Raw genomic sequence first — 18,525 nt, 5'->3', positions numbered from 1 at the left:
GACCCCATGGTCCAACCCAGCAACACACCCCCCTCAGCAAGTTGCCACCTCCCAAATTCTCGCCAGCTGGGGACCAGGCCTTCAGGACACAAGAGTCTGTGTGGGACACATCATTCAAACACCCACACTGCTAAATCCCAGCAGTTAAAAAGGAGTAGATAAAAGGTGCCAGGTCTGGAAAGAGAGGGCATGGGGCCATGGCGCATTTTCGTTGCATGGGAGAGGCTGAGCATCGAAGGGAAACCACCACCATGAGTCTAGCATTCCTGAGTGCATGGTTCTAATCTGCCACCCACTACAGGGTCATCTAAGACACACTGAGAAGGATTTTTTTAGGGACAGAGAGAGGTCTCATCTGGTAAAGATCTTGCATTGCAGCATAAAGACCTGAGTTAATCCTAAGAACTCAAGTAGCAATAAGCCAGGTGTGGTGGTACACACTGATAATCCCAGTGCAGAGGAGGCAGACACAGTAGGATCTCTGGTCTAGTCTATGTGGAGAGTTCCAGGCCAATGAGAGACCGGCTCACAAAAAGGTAGATGGTGCCCAAGGAATAACACTGAGGCTGTCCTGTGGTTTATACACATACTGTAAATGTTTTTGATTAACCTCTATAATTTAGGAACTGTACTTCAGTTACATACTGGGTCAGTGAGACTCATTTTTTTTTCATTTTTCATTTTTACTTTTAAAATATTTATTAGCATTTTCCATGATTATAAAAAAATATCCCATGGAAATTCCCTCGAGACTCATTTTTAACAGTCCAAGGTGTTGTCATTGTACAGCGTGAGCTTCCTATCAAGGGCAGGTAGGTTCAGGTAGGTGGCCATCATTATAACATCATGGTAACAATCTGTGGAGTCGGGTGATGTTGCTGGTTGCCATGTGAGGGGCCGTCCCGATGGACATGTGGCCATGCCCTCTGCACCCTGCTTGTCGGAAAAGTGATAAATCAGGGATGGTTTGTGGGAATTGCAGGGTGCATGCCATCACGGCAAAGTCCTCCCTAGTTTTCTTTCCTTTTTTTGTTTTTTTTTTTCAAGGTAGGGTTTCACTCTGGTCTATGCTGACCTGGAATTCACTCTGTATTCTCAGGGTGGCCTTGAACCCATGGCGATCCTCCTACCTCTGCCTCCTGAGTGCTGGGATCAAAGGTGTGCGCCACCTCACCTGGCTTTTTCTCACTAGTTTTCTTTACTCACACAGGTTGTAGTGTATCATTTGCCTCCTGTGGTTCTCCTCTGGCCCTCAACGTACCTGCATGCATATATGCACGTGCACATACACACCTACCCCCCCACACACACACAGGTGTAACTACCCTACTTTGCTTTACTGTATAATTGTGGGATGCCTCTGGCCTCCACATGTGTACACATACACACACACACACACACACACACACACACACACACACACACGCTCACACAAGGTGAGAGATACCCTCTTGTTCCCTGTGGGACTGTAGGATGCTCATGAAACACCTCCATATCAATCAAGTCCCTCGTTGCCAGGCAGGGATCCCAGCAGAGACCACGTGCTGCTATAGTAAAACCGCCACTCCCCTCCTCAGACAGAGCTAGTTCATTTCAGCAGTTCTTTAGGATGTCACTGAAGAATTGATTTAAACAGCAAGATAGGAAACATTCTCTGTCCAATTACCTGGGAATGTCTAAGTTATAGTGGATCAATTTGATGAAATGTATAGCAATAAAAACAATGATGGTAACAATTATATAGCAAAATGGAAAAATACCATAATATTGAACATAAACAGAAGAATATAAAGTATACTGGTGTAGTTTAGTGAAAAATCATTTTTGTATGGATAAATTCTAGAAAAATTGAATAACAAGTCATATATGAATCTTCACAAACAATTTTTCATTTTTCTTGTCACAAATAAAATCAAGTATGAAAGAAGAAGTCATAAATGACATCCAACATGAATCAAAGAGCTGGGCATGTGTCTGTGTTTCTCTCTGTGTTAGGATGAGTATTTATCATGTATACTAAAAACAAGAGTTCCAGGAGTCAACACTCAAAATCTTTATGAAGCTTTTAAACCTCTGGGTTCATAAAATTCCTGTGTACTGGCAGGACACTTCCTGTGGTAGGAGATCAGTGAATGTTTCAGAGTGAAGGCTCATCCCGAGGATGAATACTTTAGTTGCCATATCAAGGGGAGGTAAATGAATTTTCTGTTGTCTGTCATAACCTCAGTAATATGAAAGTGTGCTTTGAAATGTCTGCAATTGACTGCATTTCCCAATGTCTCTTGGGTCTCTCATCTTTAAATTGCCATCATGCCTTATGCTTATTCCTTGCGTGTGTGTGTGTGTGTGTGTGTGTGTGCGTGTGTGTGTGTGCGCGCACGCGCGCATGTGTGTGTTGAGGCAGTCTCAGGGAACCGAGGCTGGCCTTGAACTCCAGATCCTCCTGCCTCCACCTCCAAGTGTTGGGATTATAGGTATACACCGATATGCCCTGTGTCTCCTTTTTCGTTGTCATAGGAAACAGTCTTTTCTTATACTCCACTTTGAGATTATCATTCCTATAGCTGTTGATTTTGGCCTCTTATCAAAGAGGCTTTCCTGCACCCTCTCCAAGGCTGTAAATATTAAGGTCATGCCTCTTCCTGTGCTAATCCTGACCTCCACCTATTTCTCTTGCCCAAAAGAACCAGCCCTTTTCTCCAGTGAAGTATTCTTACTGGTATTTCCCACATGATAATGTTGCTGGTGGTCTCGGTCTGGGTGTTTCTAGGTTCAGGACATCTTCCTCAAAGAATCGAAGAAAGACACAGTCAGCAAAGCAGCAAACTTTAGGGAGTAGCGGCAGCTGCCTGAACGAAGAGGACTCGGCTCAGGAGCTTGCCCAGGGTTCTTTTGAAGGGACCCATGAGAAGGAGGGGCAGCTGCCAACAAGCGCGGTACGGGTGGTTCTCCATTTTGACTGAGGGACTTGAGTTCTGTAACCTTTTCTCTGCTCTGCATGTCCCTTCCCATGATGCATCTGACTTGACTCATATGTATGCCCGAGTATGTATAGGCACAAGACGGCAAATAGGAGATGCTCCCTAAAAGTTCATTAGGGGACACAGCATGCCCCTGAAGCCAGTCTAGGATAGATGGCTCCCTGTCTTCTGATCCCACATATGGGGAGAATGTGTTTGAATGGAAACTGATCGCAGGAGAGGAGGGACTTGTGGATTCTCGGGTAGGAGAGACACCTTCTGTTGTTTGGAGTACACTTGCAGCTCGGTGTAGGCGGGGCCATCAGGTTGTCTACAGGGAGAGGGGTGTGTTTACTGCCCAACCCAAGGGGTATCTTGGGTTGGCCCTTTCTCTAAGTTTGCCTGCCTCAGTAAGGCTTTTAGTTTTCTTATCAAGGGACCTGGAACAGACTTTTCTATGGTTTCTAATTTACTGCTATCTGAAAGTAAACGCATGTGCAGTTTTGCAGTATGGCTTTATTGTCAATGCTTGGTGCCATGTAAGTTACCACAGAATTAATGAGTCAATAAACCCTCTGACCCCTCTTCCACCGTCTATACTCGGGAACACAAAACATCCCCAAGGAGCACCAGGGCTTGGATATCAGTTTTAATTTCACAGTGACAAAAAAAAAAAAAAACAAACTTAACAAAGCAATAAGTTATATGACAAAATTCACAGATTAGAAAAGATGAAGCCATTAAAAATAAGTGTAAATTACAAATACCAGAAGGCCCTGGCCAATGAGCATATAGTTGCTTTGGTCCAAAGAATGGGCTTTCCCAGTACATGAACTTGTTCTGGGAAAGACCTATTACCTGGGAACCTGCCAAAATTCCGCTCAGTCTCAGGCTGTGAGTGCTTGCTCCTTCAATGGCCTTTCGGGTGACTGGGAGTGGCTGGGTCAGGGTGGAGGGTGGAGGGGAGAAGGTGGGCTGCTGTACAGGCTACACAGTGTTTGCTGGGGTTGTGAGCATACTGAGTTTATCTGGGTTCAGTGTATATGACTCTTGGGCAGGATTCACAGGGTGGTCATGTTTTTCATCTGGTCAAATAAGTAAGTTCCAAGGCTAGAAAGACAGACAGGCCATCAAAGGCACTTTTAAAAGGATATTGGTTAGGAGAAGCTGACTACCTCTGGATGCCAGGTTTTCCCACAACACCCTTCTTCCCAGCTCTGAGCCTTAGAGAAAGAGTGACTTTGCCTTCCTAAGACACAGGGGCACCGTCTGTGACCCCCACCTCCTCAGGCTACTGTGAGGGGTGCAGGGCATCGTGAAGGCGCAGTGCATGTGGCCCTAGGATTGGGACCAGCCTCGCTGCAGAGGAAAGCAAACATTCATTATGATATATTAATTTGATCTGGAAAATGGTCAAAGTACATCTTGAAATTTCAGGAAGTGGGAAGGAACTGGGCCTGTTAGTAGTGGAGAACTTGGGCATGTGAAGACCTGTGTCCCAGCAAAGTGGCAGTGTGACATATCCTCTCTCGCCCCATGTCACAGTGAAATCAGAGGCCATTCACTATTGCCATGTTAACGGATCCATGTCGGCACCCCTCAACAGGTGAATGGCTACGGGAAATGCCACACACACACAATGGTGTTTTATTCAGCCACCGAGAATGAAAACATGTCATTTACAAGAAAATGGATGTCATCGTTTTCAGTATGTCCTTGTGCTGGTGTCTTGGCTTCATAATAGCTTCAATTCAAGCTGTAAGCGCATTTTTATGTGGCCCTGGTAGAGCTGTCCTCCTGCATGGCCGAGGAAACACAGGCCTCCCAGGGGCAGTGTGGGTAATGTGAGAGGGGTTCCTATGAGAAAGTAATGTGGCCGCAGAAACGCTGGTCCTTGCCAGCCTGCCTGGAGGACGCTCTCAAGCTAGACAATGACTGGAGATGAGACACGGCATGGAATGAAAGCACCGTCCATCTGCCCCTCCATGGCTGTCTGGATTGAGCTCCTGTAGGAAGCCACAGCAGGGATGGTGGCCAGCCACCTTGGGTTTGGTTTCCTTCGGAGATTCTTGTATCAGAAAAGACCTTAGCTGCAGCAGAAAACAAAATGATACTGGGAAAAGTGACACCTTTCCAGCACAACTTCATGTAGTGGAGGCTGGAATGGGATCACTGTCACCTTCTATGCTGGATGTTCCCATGACAAGAGAAAGGAACCCTGGTGACATTCAGAAGAAAAATCATCAAGCTATCACCTCATAGTGGTTTGCAAGGTCCCTGTCTCAGCTATGAGAAGGAACAGGCCGTCTTCCTACAAGACCTCAAGGCCTTGTGTCTCACAATTGCGCCAGGCACATGGGAAATGCATGCGGGGGGTGGTGCCAGAGTCACACAAATGACATGTGGTCCACCTCCATGTCCAGCCTCCACTCCACACAGAGGACACGTGGCCCTCCTCTCCACCTCAGGCCTGTGCTTCCCAGGCACCAGCTGGTGGGCAGGAAGCCACAGTCTCTCCTTCCCCAGCCTCCTTTGCTGGCTGGAGCTGCAGGATCATGGTCTGCAGTGTCTCTTTCACCATCTGGAGCTCCCCCCGGAGAGACTGTGCATGCTGTTAAGGAACACGCAGGAGATGATCAGCCCTCCACAGCCCCCCACCCCTGGGACCTAGGAGCTTGCCGTGAGCATATGGACACTGACATCTAATTGTGGTCTCATAGTCTCCCAAACTGTAAGAATTATACAGCTAAGTAAAAATGACACTTCCTTAAAGAGTAACTGTGATTTGTGTGAGCCCTGAAGTTACTAACTCTCAAGTTTGGTTTTGAAACTTGGAAGGCAGTTTCAGTCCTCAACATGAGACAGATGGCCAACTCAGGAGTTCAGTGACACGTGGTTAGTATGAGCACAGAGCTGCTGAGACATTGCCAGGGTCACAGCCAAGTCAGTGGAAAGGGAAGGATGCTTAACCGCAGAGCCTCCTTGAGACACCTGGGATTGGGGGCCACCATGAACACAGAGAGACTGCTCAATATCACCGGTCAGTTCAATGTCCTGGCAGTGGCCCCTGCTCACACAAGCCAGTCCCAATTCCTGTCAAGCTGTGTCTCACCTTCCCTCGGCTGGTTTGCTCACGGGTACTAGCAGAGTGACTCCAGCTTTGATGGAAGGCAAGGCCCTTCCCTTGTCTGAGCCAGTTGGTTAGTTTCTACATGAATGGATGGACCCTTAATATCCTAGTCTATAACATTGTTTCTTATGCACAGGGGACACAGAGCTCAGCAAATAATGACACAGAATGAACTAGGCTTCTCGCCCAAGCAATGGATTCTCCTCTGGGCATTCAAGCAGGAGAACAGCTCACCACTAGTGAGCTTTCTGTTGCTCTATCACCAGACCCTTCTGTCCCTTCCTGTTGTCTGAGCACTAGGATCGTCGCAAGATGGAAAGTGGGCTTAGCAAGCAAACAAGTACAACTTCGTCCAACAGGGATGCCAGGACAGGAGCAATATGTTGATCCCCCCTAACCATGGCTAAGCTCCCACATGAATTCAAGCCACTAGACCATGACCAGGTCAGGTATGGAGGAAGGCAAGCCTGGGAAATAACTAGCAGTGCAGGGACAGGATGGTCACAGGCCACCTACGCTGCAATGCTTCCTACCTGGGTTCAATGCCAACACAGGATCCAAGGAAAGCCACACCCTGGGGTTTTGTCTGGCGAAAACAATTCCCCATCATTTTACAATAAGAAGCTCCAGACTGTCCAGTCTGGGGATTATACAAATCCGAAACATAGATTATCCCAACCAGAGACGCTCAACCCCCTGCAAGTTTTAGTTCACTATTTGCCCTTGAACTTGAAGGGCATAAGAACAAAAGAGGATCCAACATTTATCCCTGTACTCTTTTGGTACAAAATTTGACCTTCTTATATTTCTCCAGGCAGATCTACTAATCTTTATGGAGAATACATACGACTTTATGGAAATTAAATCATAGGTCTCCAGCCTGAGTTCCAAGCTGTGATTGATCACAAAGTCCATGTACAGGGCACCTAAGAGCTTCTGGATCCTGACAAAGTCCTGAGATCGGATTACCTCTGACGGGTCACCTGGGATGATGTGGATGTCTGTCACTACCTAAATAATGACAGAAGGTTTTAGGGAGAGAAATTAACCCAACATGTGATACTTCTCAGAAAACGTCTGGCACACAGCAGTATAAACTAAAAGGGATAGAGAGAGAGAAGCTGTGACAAGAAGTCCTGCTAAATTATAAAATTAAATTAACACATCAGTCCCTCACACAGTCTTTTCCATTAACACACTGAAGAGTTAGAAAAAAATGACATTTGAAGATACAAGTCCCCAGGGAAATTGGGCAAATCATTGCATGTTTAATTGTCCCGGGTGGAAAATACAGAACCCCATATCTTATTCACGGAGGTGTGGTTTAAGCGGGCTTGGCTTGGTTCTGTGCGGAAGCTTGCTGTGCCCTCTGAGAAGCACCGTGGTGCTGAAGTCTCGTCATCGAGCCTGCAGCCGGCTTCATCACTGCAGCCCGGGCGTCAGAGACCCTGCAGGCTCAGGGTGAGTCTCTGTCACAAGAATAATACTCCAGTCACCTTCTTAGCGCGGGGGAGATGGCGCAGAAGGAAAGGGCACTTTCCATACAAGCACAAGGGCCTGAGAGGACCTGAGACCTCCTGCGTTTGATCCCTGACACCCATGTAAAATCTAGACCCCCGGAACCTCATACATCTGCATACACATGTGCATATATACACGCCATGCCATGCACACCATGCACACACACACAGACAAAGAGGTTAAAAACTGAACTAAATCATCATGCCCTTATTTACAAAATGTCACTCTAGCCCTTTCCTTGAATGATTCCTTACCAAATGGGAGTTCCAAAGCAGTTCAGATGTACCAAAATGGAAGAGTTCAGGATAAAGTATGGAGCAGAGAAAGAAAGAAAAAAGCAATCCACTGAGCACTTCTATGGAATAATCCTAAATTGGAAAGAAAAGAAAGAGCCGGGCATGGTGGCGCACACCTTTCATCCCAGCACTCTGGAGGCTGAGGTAGGAGGGTTGCTGTGAGTTTGAAGCCACCAAGACTGTCTCCAGAGTGAATTTCAGGTTGGCCTGGACTACAGAGCAAGACCCTATCTTTAAAAACCAATAAATAACTAAATAAAAGACTAGAGATAAGCTACATAGTGGTAGACATTTCAGGGGGACACAGTGGTAATGTGGTGACAATGTTCCAGGTAGTGGCCCTGGGAGGAAAACATATTTAAGTATTTAAGTTTCTCATGCTCTTTGGTACTCATGAGCGCCAGGTTCAATAAAAGACCCTGTTCAGAAAAATAAGGTGAAGGATGATTTAAGAAGACACCCACGTCGACCTCTGCCCAACATACACACACACACACACACACACACACACACACACACACACACACACACACTTGAAAATGAAAGCAGACAGGAGCCCTTTGGGGCCATGGAGTTTATGCATGAGCCTGGATGCATTTAGTTTTTGCATGCCATCAAGGCTACCAAGACGAATCAATTGGGCATTGCACATTCAAAACGAGCAGAGAGAATAGGATTCCCGGAGGGCTTCCGGACAGGAATGCAAATACCAGGCAAACAGAATCAGTCCGCTCCCACTTCATTGATGACTCAGCAGAAGTGGGCAGAACTACCTGGCGGCTTTGAAAGATAACCTGGATGTGCACATCCTGGGTGTACTTCCTTTCTTCCCATAATGGGGTATAGAAGCCAAAGGAAGGAAGTAAGGAAGGAGGGAGGGAAAAATCCTGTTTTAAAATCCACTGGACCTAGCCGCTTGCTAGGGAGAATGCTCTGTGCACAGAGGCGCACGTACCCTGAGGAACATAAATCATATTGCGGGAAGACTGCGAAACCCTCCTGCAGGATGGACAGACGCGCATCTTCCTGCAGTGCCCCATGTGAGTGGACATGATCATGTTCCAACGTGGATTTGGACTAACCACGCGCCACGTTCCACGCATGCACAGTGGGCCCTGGCAGTGTGCTTAATGGAACCAAACCAAACATCCCCCTTGCTTTGCAGCTCCTTCCCTGTTGCTGGCAGCAGGCTGTTTCTTTCAGCCCCCTCAGCATTGTGTCTTTGATCAGAAATAAAACACAAGCCAGTCACTGTTTGGCTAGGGGATTCCGGTAGCCTCTTTGGATCATGAGATAAACTGGAATTTGGAATGGCAGCTTTTGTTTGTTAGAGAGCCCCACAAAGCTATGTGGACACAGTGTCCAGTCTTAGCCCCAGTCCTCCACTCAGACCCAAATGCCACTTTACATGAGTTCAAAGACACCTCTCTGGGTTTATCCTCACTCAGTTATGCACAGCGTATCCTGTGCTTCAGAGGAAAGTGGGGGTTGAAATCTGTACTGTGATGCAGATTTTATTTGAGGAGCGGGCTGATGTTAGTACCCAAACCACTGTTTTACACCCTGGCTGCCCTATGGTTTGTATGTGAGATTGACCCACAGGCTCATGTGTTTGAACACTTGGTCTCCAGCTGCTGGTGCTGTCTGGAGAGGTGTGGAACCTTTACGAGGTAGGGCCTAGCTGGAGGAAGCGGTCACTTAGGTCACAATAAAACCTTGAGAGGGACTGGAGAGATTGCTTAGTGGTTAAGTGCTTGCCTGTGAAGCCTAAGGGCCCTGGTTCAAGGCTCGATTCCCCAGGATCCACATTAGCCAGATGCACAAAGGGGTACACGCATCTGGAGTTCTTTTGCAGTGGCTAGAAGCCCCGGAGCACCCACTCTCCTCTCTTTCTCTCTGTCTCTTTCTCTCTCTGTTTGTTGCTCTCAAATAAAGAAATAAAAATAAACAAAATTAAAAAAAAAAAAAAACCTTGAGGGTTTTATCATGCCTCAGGCTCAAGCTCTCTGCTTCTGGAGTTGCCAACATGTTACATGCCGCAGCATGTTTCCGCCACCACGGATGGCGTCACCAGCCACCATGTCTTTTCCTATCATAGTGGACTATATCTTCTGAGTCACGGGCCCAAATAAACCTTTTCTCTTGTAAGGTGTTTCTGTCTGGTGTTTTGTCATAGCAATTTAAAAAAATGACTAACAAACTTGGTTTGACATTTCTCCAGTATATCTCCACTTAGCTTGACAAGAAATGGTGGGGGTCGGAGGAGGAAGGAAGAGAGGAGAGAAAGGGATAGGAGGGGAAGAGAGAGGAAAGAATAGGGAAGGCAGTGGAAAAGGGAAAAAATACTAATATTTTTATTAGACTTACTTTTTATTATTTAATATTTTATTTATTTATTTGACTGAGAGAGAGAGAGAATGAGTCAGATAGAAAGAGACATACACTGCAACAAACTCTAGACACATGTGCCACTTTGTGCATCTGGTTTGATGTGGGTACTAGGGAATTGAACCTGGGTCCTCGGGCTTTGTAGGCAAGTGGCTTAACTGTTGAGCCATCTCTCCAACCCATAACTTAATTTTTGAAAATTAATTCTCCCTCCTGATGGTCCTTCTGACCATGAGGGTCAGGCAGGCATTTGTTGGAGGTGACCCCAATCAGCAGGGCAAGTTCTAAGCCTTAGTTTTTCTCCCTGATGCCAGGCAGAAATAGCAATCCCTTTTGTGGTGGTTTGAATGTGAAATGTCGCTCACAGTCTTAGGTGTTTTGAGTATTTGGTTCCCACCCTGATAGCGGCAATCTGGGGGGCGTGAAGGTGGAGCCTTGCTGGAGGAGGTGTGTTGCTGGCAGCGGCCCTACTGGGGGCTAGCTAGCTCCCTCAGACTACTTCCTTCCCATCGGGGTGGAGCTGCAACCCAGGCTTCCTGCTTAAGCCTGTTATGCTTTCCCAGCCATGGTGAAATGTCCCCTCAGAACAGCAAGCTGAAATAAACCCTTCCCATAAGCTGCTGTTGTTAAGGGTCTTGTCCCAGTGAGGAGGACACAAATGCAACACCTATCTATTTACGAAGTCTGGTAAGAACTTGATGACTTTCATATAAGCCACAATGTGGCTACTGACCAATTCCTCCAAGCACTTCTCACAGAGCAGCTGATTCAACACCTTGACACCACTTAGGTATAAATGGGAGGCTGTTTGACCTTGTGACAAAATGGTGAGTACAGTGAATGAAAAGGGACAAGGAGGGTGAGTCCTTGCTCCTCATAAGGACATGTCAAACCCACAGATGGAGCACAGCTTCATTTAACCTCATAACTTAAAGGTGCGTGTTAACATGCTGATGTGACAGAGAGGACACTCACTAGGGTGCGAACAGGCTTTGCCACTTGTCCCCAGTGCTGCAGCTGTTGGACCTGGCTCAGGCTGGCTGTGGAAAAGCTCACAAGGACCCCTTGAAACTGTGCTTCGCCCTTTCTCTGCCTCCTCTCCTGCTCCCCAGGCTTAGGAAGAAACTTAACTCCCTGGCATCAAACCAAACATCCAAAACAAGAGCCCAACCCAGACCTGAGTGCAGCCCTCAGGACAGGAGCATAACCTGATGGGCACACGGCCAACCTACAGTCTGCTCATACAGTAGAGTTCATAGTTAATAAAAACTATAAAAATTGTAAAAAGGATAGGTATGTCTCTATCTCACCTTCTATAGAAAGAGATGTAGCTAATGATAATTAATACATTTTGAAGTTCACACAGTAGTAAATAAATAACAAGATATTAACAATGAAAGAAAAGAGTGCTGATGGAGGGAAACAAGCAGCCTGCTGAGTTATAAGAAAGGGCAAAGGCCAAAAGCTAGAATGAGAAATTTTGAGTCCATCATTAGCCTGGAGATCTCAATAGTTCTCATTCTGATTAATCTCTGGCTATTTAAAATTACTCAAACACACAGACATGAAGTATAGTAAGAACGGAAACTCTGAATGGAAATGCAGCAAAGATAAGCAACAACTAGGACAAGAGAGATTGCTTAGTGGTTAAGGTGCTTGCCTGTGAAGCCAAATGACCCAGGTTTGATTCCCTAGTACCCATGTAAGCCAGATGCACAAGGGGGCATGTGCATCTGGAGTTCGTTTGCCGTGGCCAGAGGCCCTGGTGTGCCCATTCTCTCTCTGTCTGCCTCTCTGTTCTCTCCCTCTCTCTGCTTGCAAATAAGTAAGACAAGCAACAACTAAAATAGCTAAATCCTCATTGTATACACACCTGAACCCACATGTCCTCCTGACACTTTGCTCAAGGGATAGTTTTTTCTTTTTTTTTTTTTTGTTTTTGTTTTTTTGGTTTTTCAAGGTAGGGTCTTGTTCCAGCCCAGGCTAACCTGGAATTCACTATGGAGTCTCAGGGTGGCCTCGAACTCACGGAAATCCTCCTACCTCTGCCTCCCGAGTGCTGGGATTAAAGGCGTGCGCCACCACGCCCGGCTTCAAGGGATAGTTTTGATAGAGTGTCTGTAGCAATGACATATTAAGTCTGGTGCAAGAAAACGCCATCATTAGGAACCTGAAAGGACTAGGTGCAGCTTAACTACAGGCATGTGGTCAGACACTGATGAAGGAGGGCTGAAGAGTTGGCTAAGTAAATGAAGGGTTCAACTTGTAAGCATGAAGGCCTGAGTTGGATCCCTGAAACTCACGTAAAAATGCCAAACATGAAGACATGGTGCAAATTTTAAGACTTTTCTTTTTTTAACCAAAGAGCCTTTCAGGTGCTCAATTAGCAACATGGAAAGGATATGAAAGAGGTCTTCATCTTGGCTGTGGGTTGCTGTGTGAAGTTGTTCTTCCAAGTGCATTAACTTCATGCCAATGGCTTCACATTTGTCTCTGAGGTCTACAGAAATGATGGAAGATTCCTGGACAGAGAAAAAAAAAAGGTTATTACATGTCAGCTATGCAATGCCTAAGGCTAGGGATACCGACAGGGCCCCTGGGACAGCCTGTGGCTTCTGCGCCTCAGAGGGAATCCTGTGGGAGAGGCTGTTTTCTCTGGAGATTGTAAAAGGTGAGAGATTCAAACGATCTGAAGGGAAAACAGAGGATACAGGTTGTTCTTGGGGAGACACAGGCAAGTTCAAGTTATCAGTGTGTAGTGAGTCTTGTCTACAGAGTTCCGCAAGTCCCCTTCCCTCCCCTCACACCCTGCCTGTTCATTTCCACGTGTCTTCAACATGTCACCGCCACAGAAGAGTGTATCTCAGACAGTCCTGCCTCACCCAGCAGAATTCACGAGCTGACAGGCAGGCTAGCAAAAGGGACAGGGCTTGTCACCAGAGCAAACAGGCTGATCTATGAGAAAAGAAGCACAGAGATTCAACAGGACATTGGGCATTTGTCTACAGACTGGCCAGTGCTCCTGAAAATCACACTCTGAAAGAAGTTTTAAATACTATGAGACTATTATCCATTCAGCTGCCACTGCCACCCTGTGTTGGAGTGTGGGCCCCATAAGACTAGAGACAATGATGCCCAGGAGGGCTCCTCCTATGGCATCAGGCATGTAACAGGCATATTCAATGAACAGACAGCTAGGTGGTCTTGCAGCTCCCTAAACCTCCTGAGTTCCCCTTCATGCATGCATCTCACACATGACCTATTGTCACCTCATGTCACATTTTCCTATAGATCCACCATGAGCAGAGTCTAACCTTGGCCATGGCCCTAGCTGGTCTAGCACACACCACACTTCAGTGCAACATCCTGATCCTCCTCACGCACTCTGAGCTCTTCCCCCTTCTCTTCCGCAAGTGGACACACCTCCACGCTCCTGGCGCTTCCTTGAAGGCCCACACGGTAGACCCTCGCCCTCAGGCACATCAATTCTGGTATGTGCTACGTGTTCTTGAGTGCCGTACTCTCGTCATTCATCCCAGGATCTCACCTGCCCCGCAGAAGACCACAAATTCTTCAAATAAATAACCAAGGAAAGAAAATGGAATATTTTTAAATAAAGGTGGAAACAAGCAAGCAATGAGCTGAAAATTAAAACTTGGCCAAAGGAAAACATAATATTTTCTAAGCTAATTACCAAAAAAAACCCCACCTCAGTAAGCACGCTAAAAGAATTTTGCCTAAGAATTAAGATGCATGTTCAGATTAAATGGCAGAGCTGCTTAAAAAGTTGCAACTAACATACAACAGCCACAGAAAGATGCTCATGTTGGATTGCACTGTTCAAAGACCTTAGAGATTGTGTACAATGCATCATCATTGGAATCCAGGAGTAACAACTAAATCCAGATATGTCTTGATGTTTGTTACATTCATTCTGAACTCCAAAGTTTATGCCCGCCATGGTCAAGTATGTTCAAATAAAGCAGTGCTAATGGGAACTATAAGTAATAATTGGAAACACTGCAGAAATCCTGTGCATACGAGTGACACATATTGAAAAGAAAGAACCTTTCTGGACAACTCCGAGGACATGGGGGCACAATTAAGCAGGTTTGTGGGTGCAGCATGGTGAGGGTTTGCTCAGAACTGACCACAGTGGTGAGGAGAAGGCAGAATATCCACATGAATGACAGGTACATGAGTATGCATTGATCCAAAAAGCGATGACATTATCATTCGAAGATGTGCAGTGAAAAGGAGAGAAATGAACTACATGCAAGGGAAGACACTGACGATGAGTCACACTGTGGTCACAAGACAAGGGAAGGGGACATCTGGAGAGCAGTGATTGATGGAGGCCACACCACGGGTGACAGTTGAAGGAGAATGACATGGTGTTCGTGGTCAAGAGCATATGACTACAGAACACTCAGAGGGTAAAAACTCTCAGCTTCAGAGCAGGAAACAAAACAATGACATAATCTTCATTTTGAAGCATCAAGAACTATAAGGCCAAATCTGAATTAAACAAATTGAAAATAATATATATATATATATTCCCACAAACATGCCATCCCTGTCTGCTTTATTTGGAAAACTGTTAATGGTAGTGTGCATTTTGGAAAGCAATCTCAGACCACAGCAAGTGCTTTAGGTTGTCTCTATGCTGGAACTCAGTATTTCCACTGCTCACAATCTATCACACACACACACTCAAAATAACTTACAAATTTAAATTGAAATAATTTCTTTTTTTTTAATTTTTTTTTATTATTTATTTATTTGAGAGCGACAGACACAGAGAGAAAGACAGATAGAGGGGGAGAGAGAATGGGCGCACCAGGGCTTCCAGCCTCTGCAAACGAACTCCAGACGCGTGCGCCCCCTTGTGCATCTGGCTAACGTGGGACCTGGGGAACCGAGCCTTGAACCGGGGTCCTTAGGCTTCACAGGCAAGCGCTTAACTGCTAAGCCATCTCTCCAGCCCTTAAATTGAAATAATTTCTATCAAGCCTTTGTAGTAAGCATGGAGAGTGATCATATAGTTACATGCTAAACTGAAGTAAAGATGTAAAAAAAAATCAAGGGGCTGGAGGGATGGCTTAGCGGTTAAGGCATTTTCCTGCAAAGCAAAAGGACCCACATAAGGCAGATGCACAAGGGGTGCATGCATTTGGAGTTCATTTGCAGTGGCTGGAGGCTCTCTCTCTCAAGTAAATACATAAAAGTTTTAAAATATTTTTAGAAATATATGAGGACAAACTATCAAAAGAATTAATTCAAACCATAATGGAAAACTATGAAAGAAATACACCTGAGTTTTTGCTAATTGCTTATAGATTAAAAAATGTACAAAGTGGCATAAGGAAACAAAGCAGTAAGAATATAAAATACCATCTCCTGTGACAAGAACTCTGGCTAAGTGGTCTTGTATGAGGATGTCTTTCCTAGATATAAGATAAGGTATCTCTACTGGGCTCTTGTACCAAGCACTTTGGAGCACAATCTTCCATCTCCAGGCATTCTAAGTCTGGACCCCACCAAACTTGGATAACCAATCATTTTTAAATACTATACCTGTACTGACTATGTATAAACCTGTATTTTCCTTTGTCATCTCTCCCTGAGCCACACACTGCACCAGCTATCTGCACAGAATCGACATCATGCTGAGTGCCGGAAGCCATCCAGAGTTGGGCTAAGCTACATGGGGAGATGTACTTCCGGCATCTGCCAACACTGTGCCATTTTATGAGATGGACCTGAGCCGGGTGTGGTGGCACATGCCTTTAATCCCAGCACTTGGGAGGTAGAGGTAAGAGAATCGCTATGAGTTCGAGGCCTGAGACTACATAGTGAATTCCAAGTTAGCCTGAGATAGAGTGAGAACCTACCTCAAAACACGAGAAAAAAAGTGGGGGCTGAAGAGATGGCCTTAGTAGTTAAGGCACTTGCCTACAAAGTCAAAGGGCCCAGGTTCAATTCCCCAGGACCCATGTAAGCCAGATACAGAAGGTGGCACATGCATCTGGAGTTCATTTGCAGTGGCTGGATGCCCTGGTGTGCCCACTTTCTCTCTTCCTCTCTCAACTAAATAAAACAATTTAAAAATACAAAAACAAATTAAAAAATTAAAAAAAAAAAACAAAAAAGTATGAGGGATCTGAGCACCTGAAAATCTTAGTATCTTAATGGTTCATGCAACCAGTCTCCCCTGTATTAGTGCCAACTATACCTGCGGGCCTAGCAAAGTCTAACACAGGATGTGGAGGACACAGGATGCCACGGCAGTGAGAATTATTTAAGTGGCTTACAGCTTTAACATAAAGCTCTCACTCACAATCTTGGAAGAGAATTTGTTTAGACCTAAGCTGAGAATGAATAAAAGATCAGATTCACTTGATTAGCAGATTTATCTGATCAGACGGATAGTTCCCATGCATCTGATCCAAGAGCCTGCTCTGTCCAGAAAAGTCTTGTCACTCTGTGGAGGGCATCGTGGGACCACAGCCCGGGGCATGGGTGGGGACGGAGGGGACCACAGCCCTGGGCATCAGCCACACACAGAAGTCAAGGTTCTGCCTGTTCAGTGCTTGCTTCCTGGAGAGGCAGAATCCCCTTATCACACTCCATTGTGCTCTAGGGCTGGCCGGAACAAAGGCTCTCCACTGGCAAGAGCAGGGTTGATGCCTTTTCTCCTTGACTCTGGGTGCCCTGTGGTTGGCTGGTACTAGTTACTTCTCCTGTCACTGTGACCCTGGCCAAAGCACCCTAAGGAAGGAAAGGTCTATTTCAGTTTACTATTAACCGGTTACAGTCTACTATGGCAGGTAGGCGGGGCATAGGAGCATGGGGCAGCCGGTCACATTGCTCCCACAGTCGGGAAGCAGAGAGTGACCAATGCTGGTGCTCAGCTAGCTCTCTCCTTTTTATACGGGACACCCAGCTCATGAAATGGTGCCTAGCAACATCTCTGGTGGGTCTTCCTACCTCAAATAATCTAATCTAGAAAATCCCTCACGGACTTGGCCAGAGATGTTTCCATGGTTATCCCAAATCCTGTCAAGTTGACAAGACTATCCATCACACCCCTCAACAAACAACAGCAGAGGGGAGCTTCTTGACTTATAAGCCAAGTGGAGAACACCCTTGCCCCCCCTTACGATGCGGCGTGCGAGAGCTGCCTGGGGTCTCAGGAAACGCCAGCTCCATTCCTCCTCCTCCCTCCGCTGAAAGCAGCTCAGAGGATCAAAGCACCAGAGCGCGCAAGCTCCTCCCACCCCCCCCCCCCCCAAGGTGCCAAAGTCAGCTCCGGGATCCTGGAGGGCTCAGCCTCAGGTTGGGATGACATTCCCTCTGGGACCCAGGCACTGGTGGACCAGAAGTGACCATGGTGACAACCACATATTGAGCCTGGGACCACAGGAGTGTCTATGTGTCCATAACACATCATGCCGGAGTCCATGGGGACAACAGCAAGCTTTTTCTCTCCAAACAAGGTAACCTTGAGTTTTCTCCCTGTCCTTGATCCCACCACCAATGAACAAACACAGTCATTCTTCACAGAGTTCCCCTTGATGTAAAATGTAACTTCCACTTCCATTTTTATCTTTAAATTAAGTAAGACAAGAAACAAAACGAAGAAAACCCGTGTGCTCGATACTTGATAACTAAATGTGCCACCTACTACACAGCCCCTGAAATTTCCAGCTGAGACGGGTTTTGTAGGACAGGGAACTCTGGGTATAATTTGAAGTATGGGTGGCTCTGTGTTTCAAAGTGTCTTTGAAAACGCTCCGGTAATTCGCCCCACTGGGCAGTCTTGTCAGCAATTCAAATGGTTACTTTGTTTTCTTTCTAGACATACAGCTCGTCACGTAGGAGGAACCACAGCAGTCAGGTGCCCATCACCAGCTCTTCCCTTCCAGGCCTGGCTCACATGCCCCTCCTCAAAATCCCTGGTCCCCTCCCAGCCAAACTCGAGGTTAGAGGTGGGTTTCCCTGGCATCCGTTTGCTGGTCACACTCACTAGGCATCAAAAGATGTGGTGTCCTACCGCCACTACGGCCCTGGGGACTGACCCCACGCCTCACCCAGAAGCCAGTGTTTGTTACAACAGCGATGCAGACTCCTCTCTGACAACAGCAGCAACGATGTGAATTATCTCAAAAGACTGATGCATGAGAGGCTCGGCCCCTAGTGTGGCAACATATGAGTTGTGGAAGGGGCT

At 46.3% G+C, this 18,525-nt stretch overlaps 1 protein-coding gene across 1 annotated transcript in view; it reads right to left on the bottom strand.

Moving 5' to 3' along the window:
- Positions 1-3,498: 3,498 nt before the first annotated feature.
- The window catches only part of Disc1 (DISC1 scaffold protein), a 298,193-nt gene continuing 283,166 nt past the window's right edge, over positions 3,499-18,525 (bottom strand). Inside the window, exons 12-13 of the mRNA XM_045148675.1 lie at positions 12,700-12,817; positions 3,499-5,564 (exon numbers count right to left, since the gene is read on the bottom strand). Of these exons, the coding sequence (XP_045004610.1) occupies positions 5,425-5,564; positions 12,700-12,817 (258 nt within the window). The 3' untranslated portion in view covers positions 3,499-5,424. The remainder of the gene's footprint in view (positions 5,565-12,699; positions 12,818-18,525) is intronic.

Source organism: Jaculus jaculus, chromosome 5, assembly GCF_020740685.1.
Source record: "Jaculus jaculus isolate mJacJac1 chromosome 5, mJacJac1.mat.Y.cur, whole genome shotgun sequence".
NCBI classification, from domain to species: Eukaryota; Metazoa; Chordata; class Mammalia; order Rodentia; family Dipodidae; genus Jaculus; species Jaculus jaculus.
This window is presented reverse-complemented; position numbering and strand designations above follow the sequence as displayed.